At 42.8% G+C, this 17,798-nt stretch overlaps 1 protein-coding gene across 3 annotated transcripts in view; it reads left to right on the plus strand.

Annotated features, from left to right (window-relative positions):
- The window catches only part of Frmd6 (FERM domain containing 6), a 76,136-nt gene that overhangs the window by 34,577 nt on the left and 23,761 nt on the right, over window positions 1-17,798 (plus strand). For 2 of the 3 annotated variants that reach the window (XM_021201999.2, XM_029540682.1), the window contains exons 2-4: window positions 3,693-3,958; window positions 12,091-12,181; window positions 16,898-17,001. In XM_021201999.2, coding sequence (XP_021057658.1) covers window positions 3,860-3,958; window positions 12,091-12,181; window positions 16,898-17,001 — 294 coding nt within the window. In that variant the 5' untranslated portion in view covers window positions 3,693-3,859. The remainder of the gene's footprint in view (window positions 1-3,692; window positions 3,959-12,090; window positions 12,182-16,897; window positions 17,002-17,798) is intronic. The other variant, XM_021202000.2, reaches the window with a different exon arrangement.

Raw genomic sequence — 17,798 nt, forward strand, 5'->3', positions numbered from 1 at the left:
AAATGGCCAATAGTTGAGTTAGAAGCTAGGGTTCTCACAGTTCACTTTCCAAACTAATTTCCTTCGCTTTTGTTAGATAATACAGTGGCCAAATTGGCTGCTGGTGGATTCTCTGTTAGTCATGTCTGCCATTCATGATCTCAGCTTTAGGGAGGTAGTCCCAGAAAGAGAACCCTTTTTTGCCTCCATCCTTACTGAAACTGTATAATGTGGGTAAAAATTCAAGACTGAAGATTCTATGTATATTTTTTGCAAGTCTCTTTGGGGAAGAGTTGTGGGTCTGATCACTGCCAGCACAGTCTTTTGTCACTACCCCGTTTATTCATGAATTATGGGACACAGGGGCATTGCTTTGGGGTAGGAATGTGTCTTCCTGGGACTGAGTTAGGGCTCAGCGTAGAACATAGAACCAAGTAGCTAGTGGCCCTCTACCCAATTTTTGCAATCCAAATTGGTATAAATTCTGTCTAGATACTGTTTCCCAGGACAGTGTAGTTTAAGACTAAACTTTATGCTGGTGTGAATTAGAGATAGGTTATGGTTCGGTTTGTGTTTGCCTTTTTAATGGGACCTTTGGACCAGCTTTAATGCTGTCTTGGCACAGTGAAGGCTTGGGGGGTGGGGGGAGGTTGAGTTTGCCACCCTCAAAGTGTTAAGTGCAGCCGTGGACCAATGCTGCTGCTTCTGACCTGGGATCCTGTAAGTCTGCTGCAGGAGTCTTTGTCCTGGCTTTTGTACTGTGTCAGAACCATAAAAAGAAGTTGTACCCAGGGGTCTGGAGAGATGGCGCAGCGGTTAAGAGCACTGACTGCTCTTCCAAAGGTCCTGAGTTCAATTCCCAGCAACTCCATAGTGTTTCACAATTACCTGTAATAGGATCCAATGCCCTCTTCTGGTGTGCTGAAGACAGCTACAGTGTACTCATATAAATAAATAAATTAAATAAATAAATAAATAAATCTTTTTTTAAAAAGTTGTACCCAAATGAAAATTTTCATGTATTTTAATGAAGCCCTGGTAATATTCTAAACCTCAGAAGATTTTTGCCCCCTGGTTTAACTTTTAAATTCCAAAAAGTAGGTCAGTAGAAATGTCTTGCTTTAATTGGTTCAATTACAAATGGAAAAGCATAGCACTGGCTCAATATGAAATGCAGATTCAAATAGGAACTATAGTGGGACTAATATCACTTAAGGGTATGATTTAAAATAAGATGTACTCAATCATGGCTAATAATTTATGTAGTAAAGACAGGCCTATCCAAAGGGAAAACTTTTGCCATGAAATTTAGAAGCATGAACGCCTTTCCCAAGTGATATGCCTAAGAATATTGTTTCCCCGGACCTTAATAGCAGGCTTTGGGGAGAAAAGTGTTTTGGGCTCAGTGAGTGTGTGAAATGTTGTCAGACTTAAGCAGTTTGCCTTCACAGCTTCTCAGAGCTTTTAATACTTTCTGAATCTTTGTTTGTTTGTTTGTTTGTTTGTTTTCAAGTCAGGGTCTCTCTGTATAGCCCTGGCTGTCCTGGAACTTGTTCTGTGAACCAGGCTGACCTCGAACTCAGAGATGGTCCTGCCTTTGCTTCCTCTGTGCTGGGATTAAAGATTTGCATCACCACCCCTTCGAGGCCAGCCTGGTCTACAAAAGTGAGTTCCAGGACAGCCAGGGCTATCCAGAGAAACCCTGCCTCGAAAAACCTAAATAAATAAATAAATAAATAAATAAATAGGGTGAGGACTCTCGGTCTCCAAATTTAGCCCTTTTTAGGAATTGTATTAGATTCAGGTTTTTGGCTGGACTGGCCCCAACTTACAGCCGTCTTGTCGTCGCCGTCGCCGTCGTCATCGTCGTTGTCGTCGTCCTTGTGAGGGCTAGGATTGGAAGTGTGCACCAGCATATCTGTCTTGTAAGTTTGGTTCCCTGAAATAGGGTCTTGCTGTATCTAGAACTGAATTGGAATGTACAGAAGCCCAGGGTGGCCTTGAACTTGAAATTTTCCTGCTTCAGTATACCAGCATGGAGCTGACTTGCTTTAGGGGTGCATACCTTTGGAAATGCGGAGAACATTTTCAGCAGTAGCAGTGAGGGGTCGTTCTCTGGTGTTGGTCAGCTCTTAGGCTCTTCTCCCAGCATTTGCCCTGAGAGTGTAGTGGAATCCCACACTGTGTTGGTCCCTTACCCATTTGACGCAGAGGTCTCCACACGTGCTTGTAGTTGTCATGCGTAGATGTGTCTCTGTGGCTTGGCCTCTGCATTAATCTCTAAGCATGTGTGTGATTCACACATAGCCAACATCATCCTTCCAGCGGGTGCTAGGACACTGTTGACTGAGAAGAGCTTACTTTCTGGATTAATGGCTGCATTTAGAGAGCGGTTCCTGGAACTTGGGGACTGAGCATTTCTACTCTAAGGACAGCCCTGGCCTCCAGAGGTGTGCTGGAAACCAAGGGGAGAGGAGCAATCGCTCTTCCCCTTTGAGGAAGACATAATGTCCTAGCGATGGATGGTCCCCTTCCTAAGAAGGAACTACCACATACAAGATTACTGACTAATTTCAGTTTTGAGTAATTCTCTTGATAATTGTATTTTATTTATGTTTAAAAAAAAATCACTAGATCCTATTTACTCCTGGTTCCATCTATGAATAGGTCCTCTCTGGCTGAAAACACATGAACTTTAAGGAGCTGATAGGTCAGACTTCTGCCTTGCAAATCAGTTTCATGTTTCTGGACTTACTTTCCCGAATCCTGCAGATATGGCTGCAGAGAATAGTGTAAATAGCACTGACATGAGAGACAGCTCGTCTTAGCACACCGCAGTTGAGGAGTGCCCTGCTAGCAACACATGAAGCACTCTGCAAGAGAAGGAAAAACTCACCAAGGCTTTCATATTATTCCACAAGGTCTCACCAGTGCCCGGAGACAGAAAACAGAAATGAAGGACAGAATACTGAAGACCAGAGATAAAAGTTTCATTACTTGCAAGCAAAGTTCTATACTTCAAAACTTTAAAAAAGCAAAAACAAAAACAAATCAGAAAACCTTAATGTTACTAAACTGACGAAACTGGTGAGGTTTCTAAAGCCCATAGCTCTTTTCCATATCGATATGGTTTGATAATACAGTCTTAGTATTGCTATGCGTTACTTGATTGGTGAACTAATGAATTAAATTTTAATCAGCCATCTAGAGAACCAGGAGAAAGCAGGACATAAAAACTAAGGAGGATTTAATACCCATGGGGAATGTGGTAGAGAATTCAGTGCCTGTTGCTCCTGTAGCTCCCATGGGTGGGCCAGCAGCCAGGGCTTCCTTTGTAGAGCCAACCATCAGGCACGACTGAGACAGGAGCCAAAGACTCATCCGAGTTCTGTGGTCCTGGAGGAGAGGCTTTGTTGATGCTGGTTTTATAGTTCACTCTAGAACCCCGTCACCTCCCTGGTGAACCGGAAAATTCCTCAGTCAGGATCCATTGCCTTGAGCTTACGGTACTTGGTCCATCTGTGATTGTCCGGGCTCTCACTGTGTCTGTTCACTCATGTCTAAGAGCAATGTGTGAAGACAGTTAATAGAATGTGTGTGCACCGAGGATGGCCGTCTCAGCTTGAAGTGCTCTTTCCTGTTTCCCTGTGCCTGCGTGAATAGTTGTGTGCCACTGGCCCCTCTCCTCTTACCACTCTCCCCTTTATTCACAGGTCTCCCAGTGGACTTTCTACAGCTATGAAACCTACATTGTGGGGCACCACAATGCTTCCATTGGCCGTATGATGAGGAGGCGAAGTTGGCTTTCAAGTGCTGGGAGCCTGAGAAGTTGCTGAGCACCCAGCACCCCCAGCCCACCCACTGGCCCGCCCACAACACAATGAACAAACTGACCTTCCATAACAACAAAGTCATGCAGGACCGCCGCAGAGTGTGTATTTTCCTCCCCAATGACAAGTCCGTGAGCATCATCATAAATGTGAGTAGCTCCAGCTAGGAATATTTCAACATGCTCTTCTCCTGCAAGACCACACCCAAGTTAGGTGAGGTGGTTCAGAGTCAGATCATTACAGAATGAGCCAGAGAGATGCTTGCGCTCAGGCATCCACAGGCTGTAGACAGCATTATGGCTTCAACAGCAGCATGCTTGGGGTCAAATTAGGACTTTGGGTACTACACTAAGACAAAGCAAAAAAGTCTGTTTTTAAACTTCATTAAAATGTTTTCAGTTGAATTAGTTTGTTGGGCTTCTCTATTTCCTTATCTTTCTGTGTGTTCAGCTTTGGTGTACATTTGGAATTGTTTAGAATATCTTCCACATTTCCATTAGGGTCTAGGGAATGCTTCTCATTCACCATGCTCAGCCACAGTGCTCCCCTCAGATCCCACCACCAAACTCAGTTTCTTTGAATTTGCTTCACTCAGTTTCTGTATTGAGAAGAAATCATTTTATTATTTCTACTGAATGGCAGCTTCTTTCTTAGCTAGAAAATAATGTAACATGACAGGAACTGGAGACTGTAGATGGAGGAAGGAAAGTATCTGGAAAGGGCAGCAAATGTTTACTTGAGCGTTGTTTTTTGTCTCTCAAATTGCTTGGCTTCCTGAATAAAATTTCTATTTTGTGTCTGTCTGTGCTTTAAATACTCATAATTGTCAACTGCGCACATAAAGTTGCTAAGTTTTCATCTTGACTGTAGTTTATCAGTAGTCGGAGTCTAAGCAGTGTCCAGGCTGAGCAGGTGCTGTACATGAGCTAAGATGTTCCTCTGCCTCTTAAATCAGAATCAGATACTTGTTAACCAGTATTGAGAACTGAGACACTGTTTTATTTTTCCCCTTTTTACTTTTAGCAGTTAAATTATAATTTACACATTGCAAAACATCAGCATCCTTCAGTGTACAGTCTAGTGTATCTCTGTTAGTTTATGCTCCTATGTAGCTGTTGCCCAGTTTCAGAGAGAAATTTCCTGTCTCCTCAGAAAGACCCTTTGGGACTCTTCCTAGTCAGCAATCCATTGTTCTCAGTGATAACAGCTCCACAGCAGCAGTCCTTTTGTTTTCCTTATAAGATAATATCCCAGCAGTATAGCCGAGTCCCATTTTGTTACACACTTACTGCTGTTGATGGATATTGTGCCATTTGAAATTCCATATTAATAAAACTGCTGTGATCCCTTCTGGGGTGTAGTCCTACAGACACAGACACACATAGGTCACTGTGTTTTTATCAGAATAGATATGTAAATCATAGAACGTCCCAGGGAGTACAGTTGCTGGAAGCTGCCAGCAGGTTCATGGTAATCCATTTTGTACCTATCAACTTCTTTGTTGTTGTTGTTTTGTTTTGTTTTGAGATAAGGCTTCACTATGTAGGCCAGGCTGGCCTGGAAATTGCTATGTAGACCAGGCTAGCCTCAAACTCATAGGCATCTGACATCTGCCTACCTTCCAAGTGCTGGGACTAAAGGTGTGAACCGCCATGCCCAGACCTGTCACCCTGATGGAACTAAGGAAAGCTTGTCTCAAGTTAGTTTTCTACTTGTATGCTGATGTAGTTTTAGTATGTTTTGTATAATGAAATAGTTACGCAGAACATAAATGAATTGTAAATAACTCGACTAGAAGTCTAGGCTGCAGCAAGGCCCTGCCTGTAACCATGGGCATCTGCATCTGGTTTGGTTCTAGCAGCCAACAGTTCCTCGTTTTACTTGGGTCACCTCGATGCTGCTCATTTCAATTTTGGGAGCATTGAACCTGCCTCATGGATGGATTTTACTGCCTTCAGGGCAGAGTTTCTAGTAATAAGCTAGGATCCTGATTAGGGAACTTGAAATTGGTTTTGAGTGTATGGGGTGATAGACTATTATCTTTGCAGGACTTGACTTTTAAAATGTAATGAAAATTGGAACCATTTCAGTGTGGGCACCAGGAACATAAAATGAAAGTAAAATTCTATTTATGGCTCTGTTGTATGAATACACACACACATACATATATGTACACATATATGTGTGTATATATACATTTATGTAATATATGTAATATACATATATAATATGTCCTTTAAATTTTTAAGCACATGCAGTCTAGGACATACTGCATAAGTGTTGAGGAAACTTCCACCTTTGTCTGTTACCCATTGAGGTGTAGTGAGGTGTGTAAAGGTGTCCATGAGTGTGCAGCATGCACAGATGTGCGATGGGAGGAGTCCTAACACAGCTTTGGGCATGCTGTCTTCATGGGGAGCACTAAGAGGGGGGCTACAGTTTCTAAAGGAATTCATTGGCTCTGAAGGCTCTGCCTAGGGAAATAGCTTTGGAGAACAGACTACGAGACCCCAGGTGGGTTCATGGCATGCTTTGTGGGGTCGTACCTCGTGTTTTTAAAACATTCTTCCTACAGTCAAACCTTCTTTTTTTTTTTTTTTTTTTTTTTTTAACCCAATTTCACTCTGGTAAAATTCAGCAGACATTGCCTTAAAGTGGTACTGTGGATTTTCCCACACGCACACATGCCGCTGTGTAGACAGATGGCTTTAAAACTTGACCGTGTACTAGAATTATTGGAGGAGAGCCTCTTTGGGCTTCACCCATGGAGACACTGATGTAGGTCTAGGGCAGGAGACAGGAATCTTCATTTAGCCAAATTCCTCAGTAGGGACTAGACTCGATAAAATCTTCAGGCAGACAGGAAAGGCTGTGTCGCAGCCCCACCTTGAGAGAGCTGCTTCTTGCTGTACCTTGGAGCCTGTGTCAGTCACTGAGGCTGCAGATACGGGGGACCTGGACTGAACTGTCTGCTCCACGGTTTCCTTTATAGCTCTGGGCATGCTGCTTAGGTCTGTCGTTCATTATTGCGGTCTGGGTTCCTTTATGTGAAGTGGGACTATTCTATGCCTCATGTGGATTATATCAAGGATTTAAAGACACTCCATGTGTAAAGAACTTTGTATCGTGTCTGTCCGTGGAGTTACTCAGTAAGTCAGTCTTGGAGTATCACCCCACATGTCCCGTTCCCGTGCTCTTTGTCATTTCGTTAGGGTGCTCTGCCGCTGGCATGCAGGCCCAGATTTCCTACTCCAGGGAACATAGATCCTCCGCCATGCCGAGGCTCCCTCCAGCATGCCTTGGGACCTTTGAAGGATGAGGTTAAGTGGCAAGGAGACTTGCCCACAGCTAGAAAAACAATCTTAATCTTTCCAGGGCTCTCTTTCTCCACAGCAGAGAGTGGTGATTTTGCTATTTGCAGTGTTGGGCATTAGGAATTAATTGTAACAAACTGTTTATCAGTGGCCTTCCCAACCCCTCCCCCACCCCTCCCCCAGCAGTCAGGATGCACCAACATACACATTTTTAAAATAAAGTTTTCCATTGGTAGGCATAGTTGGCTTCATATTAGCTTTCTGCATCTGGAATAAGTATAATGTTTTAGTCATTTTGAATCTCCATGAATTATACTAATAGGAGCTATTTTAAATTAATCTTAATCATCAAACAAATACAAAAAAAAAATGGACATTTAAAAAAAAAAAATGAAATCCTGGTAAATGTAAGAGACAGAGTTTTTAGAGTGGCAGAAATCACAGAGCCAAGAGCTTGCACCTCCGGCCCTGCAGTTAGGCGCACAAGTCTTTCTTACCAGAGACTATTTCAAACACCCTTGCCTGGTGACAAACAATCCCGCACAGCAAGGATCAAGGCCCAACTCCCGAGTACACACACAGGGTATCTTTAGATAAAGCCTACGCTGTTGAGAATGTAGTGCTTTCTAAAGGCCCAGTGCCCCTGAAGATGAAAGGGATTAAAACATTTCACAAGCAGCCATGTGGCTTTAAAGATTCTAGTCTGCAAATACCCAACGCTGGGTCCTGTTTTCACAGCAGGTAACACTCTCAAGCCACATCCTTATTTAATTATAGTTTTGAAACAAGAACACTGTACTTACTCGATGATTGTTAAGGAGCTCTAGCAGAAGGCTCCAGATACTTGATTTAAACTAGTGGAACAGTAATAATTAGATGGGAGGCCTGGAAGAAAGGCACAGCCTTGTGGAGTCAAGAGTCACCACATATTTTACTTTATAAACCTTTAGTTTGTAAATTGGAGTTTAGCAGCTTGTTACATTTCATCTGACTGCTCCAATTCCAACTCAAACTTAAACGCAGCCAAGCTAAGGGTTAAAAGGGCCCCAAGAACAGTGCGACATTTTAAGTCTCAAGTTGATGGAGCTGAGCTCAACGTAAGAGCTGTCTGTGAATGTGATCCTTTCTTCTTCACTGTCAGTCTGTTGTTTAAACTTGTTTGTAGCAGTATAGTCATGAGGTGGAATACTAGCCCAGTGTTTACAGTGAATGTTGGAAATAAAGAGGACTTCACTAGAACACAAAGTAAATACCCCAGCTGCTGGATCAGGCTAGCCCAAGGGGCCAGGGGTAATGGTTTCCCAGCAGCCAGTGGGTCTTCCCAGTGGTGAGGTGAGCCTGCATCAGTACATTGTTATTAAATTGCTGGGTGACAGGGCAGGAGAGATGGCTCAGAAGCCAAATGCACTGGCTACTCTTCCAGAGGACCCACAGGAACTCACAGTCAGTTCCAGGGAAGCGAATGCTCTCTTCTGGCTTCTGAGGGTACTGCATGCTTGTGGTACACAGACATATCAGGAAAAACACCACCAGGGACATCAAAGGTTTGAAAATATTGCTGGATGGCACGCATATACGCCAGAGTGTCAATAGGGCTAACCGGGAGACCTGTCTCGTGGAGCACGGCGAAGGTCCTCGGGAGCTCCCTGGGAACACGATCCTACTCACTCTTAGTAACCACCACGGTGCCTGCTTCATGAAGGTCCTGGATAGACTGATCCTGCCTCAAATGGCCCATCTTTGTCACTGTGACAGGATCTAGAACCACTCAGGTAACCACTCAATATGTCTGTGAGGGATTCTCTGGATTAGGTTAATTGACACGGAAGATACACTCACCCCGTGGCCAGGGATCCCAAGCTGAATAAAACTGAGAAGGTGAGCTGAGCAGAGGACAGTCATCGCTGCCAACTGTGGATGTCACGTGACCTTCCTACAGCAATGGACCACAAGCCTGGTGTTTGTCAGAGCCACAAGAAGTATAGCCAGTAGTCTCCATAGCCTCATCCGTGCCAGCTTCCTTCATGGCTGCTGCCTGAAGAACCGAGCAGGTGCTCTGGCCCTCAGCATCTTCTGCTCTTTCCTCTGGGATTTTGCCTGTTTTCATTTTCTTAGTTTTAGTTCTGTATGAAAATATGATAGAATTGCTAACTCAAAGTTAAGTAATTTAGGTAAGTAAATTATAGTCACTAAAATTAAAAATTATAAAATTATACTTCAGTTATCATTGAAAAAGAACAAGAAAGCTGATAATGCCTCTGAGAGGAAGTAGACATGGGACATGTACAGATAAAATCACAAAGGCTGTGTTGCCCATGTGTTAACGTGTATGTAACTGTACATTTAACTTTTGAGGGTCTGCCTTTGTCACTACTCACTCACATGACTTGGAGCAGTTTTATTTTCTACAGAAATTGAGCTGGGTGCGTTCTTGGGTGATTCAGTTTCAGTGAGGCAAACACAGGAGGCTCACTTAACTCCCACCTGATAATTCATTCACAGTTGAGAAAGCATCAGAACTATATCTGGGGCCTAGAGATTTGCCTCAGGGCTTGCTGTGCAAACCCGAGGACCTGAGTTCAAGTCCCCAGAACCTAGTTAAAAGCTTGGCCCAGCAACACAGGCATGTTACAGTATTTGGAATCAAAGGAGCAACAGCAAAGAGACCAAACAAGATTGTCCTCTGACCTCCCCCCGACACACACCATTTACATATATGTACAAATACATGCATGTATATAAACATACATATATACAAAACAAAAATATGTAATGTCCTCTCAATTCAGAATAGCTCATCTCCAGAATCTCATATTAGTAGATATTATATTAATGTCAGTATAATTGAATTATACTGAGACTCAGAAAGGGAAAAGTGGGTTAAACAGTAACCGGAATTGATTAAAATAAATAAAATCTGGGCAGTCTGTCACTGGGCAGAAGATGAGTATTTTGCTTACACCTTTAAGAAGAAAACTTTACTTTTAAATAGATGCCCTAAGTAGACACCTCTCATGGGAAGATACGAAGGGATCTGAAGAGTTCTTAGCCTCAGTAAGCGTTAAGAAAGTGTAAATTAAAACTGCAGCAAGGTACTGCCTTACAGGTGTTTAAATGGCTGTCACCAAACAGAAGAGTTGAGTTGCTGAGGACATGGAGGGAGGGGCACTTGTCATCTGCTGGTCAGAGCGTAAAGCAGTGTGGCCCTGTGGCAAACAGCATGCGCCTCCTCAAAGCATTGAAGACAGACTGTGATCGCACAGGTCCTCTCCTGGGTGTCCAGCGGAAATCCCATCTGTATGCTTACAGTTTCTCAAAACCTACCTTATTCAGGGTTCTTAAATGCTTCAACCTACTGTCGAGAGATAGCAGGGAGGGAAAGTTAGTAGGCAAGCAGTGCTGGGGACCTGTTTAGACGTAGTTCCTTTGGGAGAGTCCACTCTTCCATGTCAGGATGTCCCAGTCCAATTCAATAGTAAACACCAAACAGGAATCCGTAGCAGCAGCAGAAACAGCAAGGCTCCACCTCGTCAGCACGAGTCGGCACGAGTCAGCAGAAGCAGCCAGAAGCAGCTGGAATACCACAAGAAGTTCTTTGGTGCTTTTCTCCCTATGAGATGAAGACCAGCGAAGACCAGTGAAGTGTTGCATGATGTAGCAGTACAAAAGCATCCTCACTGTTTGTGGGGTTCCATTTATATTCATTGTAAACATCAGGCACCTTCTCAAGTGTCGGTTTTCATCAAAACATCACATGCCCTTTTACAAGACAGCTTCCAGAAACACATCACGGGACACAACTGAGTTGTTAAAAAACAAAACAAAACAAAAATTGCTACTTCAGGCAACCCTATGGAGGATGTGCACCTACATTTCACATTGCCGGCAGCCTCGTTCATAGCAGTTGGTGGAGCCCACTGGCGACTGAAGAGACAGTGTGACACATCCACACATGGTGGAGTGATAAGCCACATCAGGAGGGAGACTTGTCATTTGCAACACTATGGGTAAATCTGCAGAGCATTATACTATATGTAAGTTAGGCACAGACTGCATGGGTTCATTTGTGCAGTCATAAAAGGGTACCTTATAGGAGCAGAGTGCACGGTAGTTTCCAGGGCCTGAAGTGCACAGGGCAGGGAAATGTTGGCCAAAGGATCTGAAGTTTCAGCTAATAGGATGTTAGTTCATAGTTCAAGAAAACTATGCAGAATGGAAGCCATAACTAATAATGTGCCGGATACCTAAACATTGCTGCCTGAGGGCAGATCTTAAGTGTTCTTACCACATACAAAAATGATGTGAGGCACTGCATTGGTTAAGCCATTCTGCAGGCAGCAATTCTCAGCCTGAGGGTCACAACCCCTAAAAGTGGTAAGCCACCCTTTCACAGGGGTCGCCTAAGACCATCAGAAAACACAGATGTTTGCATTATGGCTCTTAAAAGTGGCAAAATTGAAGTTATGAAGTAGCGACAAAAATAACTTCATGAATGCGGCTCACCACATTATGAGGACCTGTGTTAAAGGGTCACAGCATTAGGACATTTGAGAACACCGCTGTAGGGTATACCTATACCAAAACATTGAATACTGTATAAAAGTGTATCCATTCATGTAAGAAAAAATGGTAAAAGACAGAACGTACTTGCCAAATAAATACCTTTATTGGAGCAAGCTCTTCTAAAGGTCTTGTTTTTCATACATGATCTGAGACCCCGGCCCATGTGTCATGAGATTTATGAGTCTTCTGTAAGATTGCATTGGTACCCCATTAACATGCTGTACAACTGATAGTCATTGAGACACAGCCACACATGCAGAGAGTTCATAAACCAGGGGTGGTTTTGCTGATGTCAGTGAGTCCTGTGAAGGAGTAGATTTTCAAAGTTTAAAATGTGCCTGATTGTGGTAGTATGGCTGAATTTAAGTAGCTCAAGTGTCTTTCTTTTTCTCTCCCTCCCACAGGTTAAAATTCTGTGTCACCAGTTGCTGGTCCAGGTGTGTGACCTGCTCAGGTTAAAGGACAGTCACCTCTTTGGTCTCAGTGTTATACAAAGTAAGTTTCAGTCCGCTCTCTGGTATCTTTAGCCAACTGTCTCCAAAGACATGACATTTTTTAAAGTCTAAAGCCATCATGCTATGTGATCTAATTGTCAAAATACCCATCTACTAATCGTCATTCTTAGTGTAGTATTTATTTTCCAATGTCAACTGATGAACTACTTCTTGCATGATTTAGGATTTTTATTATTGTTATTACATTTTAGACTTAGTAATGTCTGTTCCTTTTGTTTAATTTTGTTTTAATGAACCAGGCTTGGTTTTTATTGTTGCTGCTATTTCCTGACCACAGAGACCAGCCCTATCCTGGAGGAAAGGAGATTGTTTTTGTCATTTGTCATTACCATCTACAATGCTGCAAATGATAATGGCTTGTGACATTACTGAACATAGTAAAACTGCCTTTCTTCTGCTCAGATTCTCTTGCAGTTAAAAGTATGACAGTGATGGATTAATTGAAGTTTTTTTTTTTCTGTTTTTCTTCACATCCTTTTCTGTTTTCTAGTCAGGAAGTGTGACTGTGAAATGCAGTCATTTTTTTTCCACCATTATATTAGGAATTTGCAGGGAAGGATTTCATAGACACTCCCTGTCTCATGTCCCTTACTTAGCACTAGACCCTTGGGACTTACAGTCATTTGTTAAAAGCTATCTTCTGTCAAAGTATATCTCGAAATTTCTCTGCTTTACTTTTTAGATCTCCGAATATTTTAACCTGTCTACTCATCTTTTTCAAGATTTACTTGTGTTTAATTATACCTTCTACATTTATGTGTATAGTTGTTTTCTCTGATTGTTTTACATCTAAAGGATTGTGATTGTTTGAGAATCTGGTTGGTGCTGCGAATGTTTATATCTGCCAAGTTAGAAAATATATTGTCAACAGATAAAGTGGGCTCCCTTTCTTCCAAAATGGGAACTGTGTTCGGTTGCCTTTCTTGGAACATGGAATGAGGAATGCAGACAGCCCTGCAAGTCAGCCATTTGCCCTCTGCTTCGCTCCTGTAGTAGTCCACGCAATGAAAACAGGAAGGCTAGCCTCCATCTTTGGGTCTAGCTTCAGGAAGCTGCTGCCCAGATTCCAGGCCACTCTTGCTGAGCTCTCAAAGCCTTCTACACCTGCAGCCAGACTGTTGAGCTCTGTAGTTCAACAAGTCGGTCCAAGAAAACCAGTTCATAGTTTCCTCCAGATTCCAAGTAAGAGCTTTTAAGATGCTCTTTAAGGGAGAGTTTGCAGTGTGGTGAAAGGGCGTTGGAACAGCAGTCAGGTGACCTGGTTCAGATTCTGGTTCTACTGCTGGCTAGCAGTCAGTCCCCTTCAGACATGCCACCAGACTTCCCTCACTGTCAAGACAATGTGACAGACAGAAGCTGCTGTCATGCCAGCTTTGCAGGATGGACTTGCACTTGAGAATTTGCCTCACAGGTTTTGAATTCTTAGTATGGTTTTGGATTCCCAGGCAGGTGAGCAGGAAGTGTAGAGGATTCTAGAACACCATGCACATGCAGGTGTAGCTTCCCCACTGTCAGCCCCAATCTGACACTATATCGCCCAGAGTCTGTCCTTCACACGTGGCTTCCCTCCTGGTGTGTTTGTATCCCACGACTCTAGACAGATGTACTCCATGTGTCCAGCATCAGGGTGTGAAGGGTGGCTTTACTGCCTTGAAGCCACTCACACCATTTTAAATTGGTGACTGAAATTGTCACTGTCTGTTCAGTAGTTGGAAAGAATGTACTTTGAACATTGGCATTTTAAGAGTCAGCCACTCTAACACTCTTTTTAAAATCCATCTAAATACCAAGAATCATAGTGCCATTCTTTCAGTTTTGAATTGAAATAATTTCAAAGTTCCAAGAAGACAGTAAGAGTCTCCTTAGGTGTTAACAGCAACATTTCTCCTCCATCTGTGATCTACCTGCCTGTTTCCCATCTCTCCACACTTGAGACCAGCAGCAGCAGCTTCTATGGAACTACGTGGCAACATTACAGTCAGGAAGTCCATGCCCTAATGCTAAGTAGTCTTTAGTTTTCTCCAGGGATCCTAGGACTGTCCATCATAGCCAGAGATGGTCTGGTTCAAGTCTGTATTCCTCAGCCTTCCCTGTGACCTTGCCTTTTTTTTTTTTTTTTTTTTTTTTTCCTTTTCTTTTTTTAAGAGACAGTCAGGTTACTTTGTGGAATGTCCTTTAATTTGGGTTTGGTTTATGTTTCCTCATGATTAATTCAGGTTATGCATGATTTGGGTGGGGATATCAGGTAAATGATAATGTGCCATTCTCACTGTACAGTATCCTGGAACACAATAATTATTTATGTCCTTATGGTGATGTTAGTTTTGGCAAAAGTTTCTCCACATACTTTCTGTGCTATCCATGAGCTTGTGTTAACACTTCTTCTTTTTTTTTTTTAACTTTTTTTTTTAAGATTTATTTATTATGTGTGAGTACACTGTAGCTGTCTTCAGACACTCCAGAAGAAGGAGTCAGATCTCATTACAGATGGTTGTGAGCCACCATGTGGTTGCTGGGATTTGAACTCAGGACCTTCAGAAGAGCAGTCAGTGCTCTTCAGAAGAACAGTCACTGAGCCATCTCTCCAGCCCCGTATTAACACTTCTAATGATAATCCAGTTCCATGAAATTCAATTTACCTCTTCTTTCCATTGTTTATGACTTCTTTCTTCAACAGTGAGAAACCTGGCTTATTTGTTCACATATCTAGGAGTATATTATATATAAAGGATATTACAGAGGTGCAGAGTCTAGGGCAAAGTTTGGGAAGGGGAACACAGTTCTTCTGCTTAATTTGTGTCTACCAGTCTACACGTGTCCAGCTACCCAGAGTTCTTAAGCTACATAGCTCTGGTCACGCTGTCAAGTGATAGACACATCAAGGTAATTTAAGCTGTGCACTGTGCTCATAGACTCCCTGAGACTCTGGCAGCACATAAGGGCTGCACAGGTCACAGCTAGACATGAGTCTCAGGCCGAGAGGGGGAAGGAGTGCCCATCCCTAACCCAGATGCTATCTCCAATTTACAGCCACTCACAGGAAAGCTTAGTTTTCTCTAGTGGCGTCTCACTGGGTATACACACCACACTTACGGGAAGGCCCCATGCCCAGCAGGAGATGGCCAACACAATCAATGGTATTTTTGTAGACATTTTGTCTTGTATTGCTTTGTTTGGGCATTTTTTATCTTAACTGTTCTTTTGTTTGTATATTATTGTTTCTGATTGTGCATTTGTATGGGTGTTATTTGTATGTGTCTGTTTCTTGTGCTTTTTTCTTTGTTTTGTTTTTGATATTTTATTAGTATTTTTTTTTCTAAAGAACAAGAGGAAGCGTGGGATTGGGTGGGAGAGAAGGGAGAGAGGATATAGAAGGATGGGGAGGCGAGACCACAGTCAGAATACAGTCTATGAAGAATTTATTTTCAATAAAAATAAAATGTAAGTATGCATGTGCTGCTCTGAGCAGTCTCCCTTCTGGTCATCATTTTGCTGCTTCCAACAGGAGCTCAAACCACACACAAGTCAGAGTCATGTTCAGTCAGAAAGATGAAAGGCTAGGAGGCAGCTCCCACTGACCTCGGTGTTGTGTTAAGTGGGACGTTTCTTCTCCATGTTAAGAGGCCTGAACAACCCACTTACAGACAGAGTAGCGTTCATTTTTCAATGACATCTTCCAGTCAACCCCAGTGTTCATCAGGATTTCACTGTGGAGTCAGCTCACATTTTCCTGGAGTGAGAATGGTGTACATCCCTTCATTGTGAAGGTTGTTATGGAGCATCCAGAAGAGGACGCCTTTAATGATGGAGAAAAAAAATAGCTGGAGTGAGTGTGTGTATGCATGTGTGTGTGTGCGCGTGCGTGTGTGAGTGTGTGCTGTGTGTATGTGTGTGTATTAATTAGAATCTTGTACAAGATCGGAATTCTCCTGTGAAATAGATCTTTGTAAAAAAATTTTCTCAAAGAAAAAGAAAAAACTGTGTTTGGCCCAGCTTGTTTCCTTACGTTCCGCTCACTTTATGTAAGTTCCAGGAGACTGTTCCCTTTAAAAACATGTCACCACCCCAGCCCAACTTGAGGGATTGTTTGGGGTCAAATCTTGTTTTTCCGCAAGACTTTTCTCTTGTGTGGATAGATCCTGAAGGCAGACCGAGGGGCAGTTTGTCCTTCTGGCAAGCTCATGCGCTGGTGTGGGGAACACAAAACAGATGTTTTAAAAGCCAACGCCTCAGAAAGCAGGTGTAGGCCCATGCTTGGACATGAGCTCCCATCAATGCCCCAGTGTTTAGAGCGACCGGAGCACACTGCTGCTGTGTCAGCATTTTGTACCTATGAGAAGAGCCTTCTGCCCACTAAACGGAAGTGTTTCTCGAAGCTGTGTGTCCACAGGAACAGGCGCTCAGTGGTCTCTAAAGATCCTGGAAGCTAAGCACATGTGTTCATTACAAACCACATTCTTCTAAGCTTTTCATCCTCTAGAATCTTGAGTGCTGTGTTGCAGAAGCAAAAGGGCCCATCGCTCAGTAATGTCAGCTCGTGCCCTCGTGCCCTTTTGTGTCTTTGTGCCACACTCTCAGATCAGGAGGCCGCTTTCTGGAATTGTAGCTTTGAATCGTTGTTTGGGTTATGTTTTTTTTTTTTTGAAACAAATCTTTTTTCTTTAGCATCTTGTCTCTCTCTCTTTTTAATGTGCAGATAATGAACATGTATATATGGAGTTGTCACAAAAGCTTTATAAGTATTGTCCGAAAGAATGGAAAAAGGAGGCCAGCAAGGTACGGCAATACGAAGTCACTTGGGTGAGATTGCATTTATACACAAAATTCTTTTTATTCTGCAAAACTGTTTATTTTAGCTGTCACGTTAGAATAAAAAATATCATTGGCAATAATATACCCAGTAGAAACTGAAAAGGGGAAATGAATTATAAGCGCTGAAATGCCTTGTGGATCAGATGTGAGTACCTGACAGCATAAACCGATAGGTTACAATGTATTGATAATCATGGGGCAGCACTTGAACGTGAAAAGCAGGAGAAAGGATCTGATTCTCTCCTGTGACGGTGTTGTCAAAACTTGTAGGAGGTTTTTGTAATTTTTAAATTTGCTTTTTTTTTAATTTATTTTATGTTTATGAGTATACTGTAGTTGTCCTCAGACACACCAGACAAGGGCATCNGATCCCATTACAGATGGTTGTGAACCACCATGTGGTTGCTGGGATTTGAACTCAGGACCTCTGGAAGAGCAGTCAGTGCTCTTAACCACTGAGCCATCTCTCCAGCCCTTAAATTTGCTTTTTTATGGTTCTTGCATCCAAGCTTTTGTTGTTTTACTGTGCAGCATGGCATCTTTATATAATTAATATCAGTTCCTTTTGGGAGAGGAGGGAGAACACAGGCTGGTCCCTGTAGGTTCTGCTATCACCTAGTGAGTAAGGCATGAAATTACATCTAATCCCAGAGTCCCCCCATAACAGTGCAGGGGATCCTCCCATAGTTGAGTAGGGAATCCTCCCATAGCCATGGAGGGGATCCTCCCATAGCAATTTAGGATTCTTGGGCTAAGCTGGAAGGCAACTTCAAAGCCAACTGCAG

The sequence above is a fragment of the Mus pahari genome, chromosome 7 (genome assembly GCF_900095145.1).
Source record: "Mus pahari chromosome 7, PAHARI_EIJ_v1.1, whole genome shotgun sequence".
Classification (NCBI taxonomy): domain Eukaryota; kingdom Metazoa; phylum Chordata; class Mammalia; order Rodentia; family Muridae; genus Mus; species Mus pahari.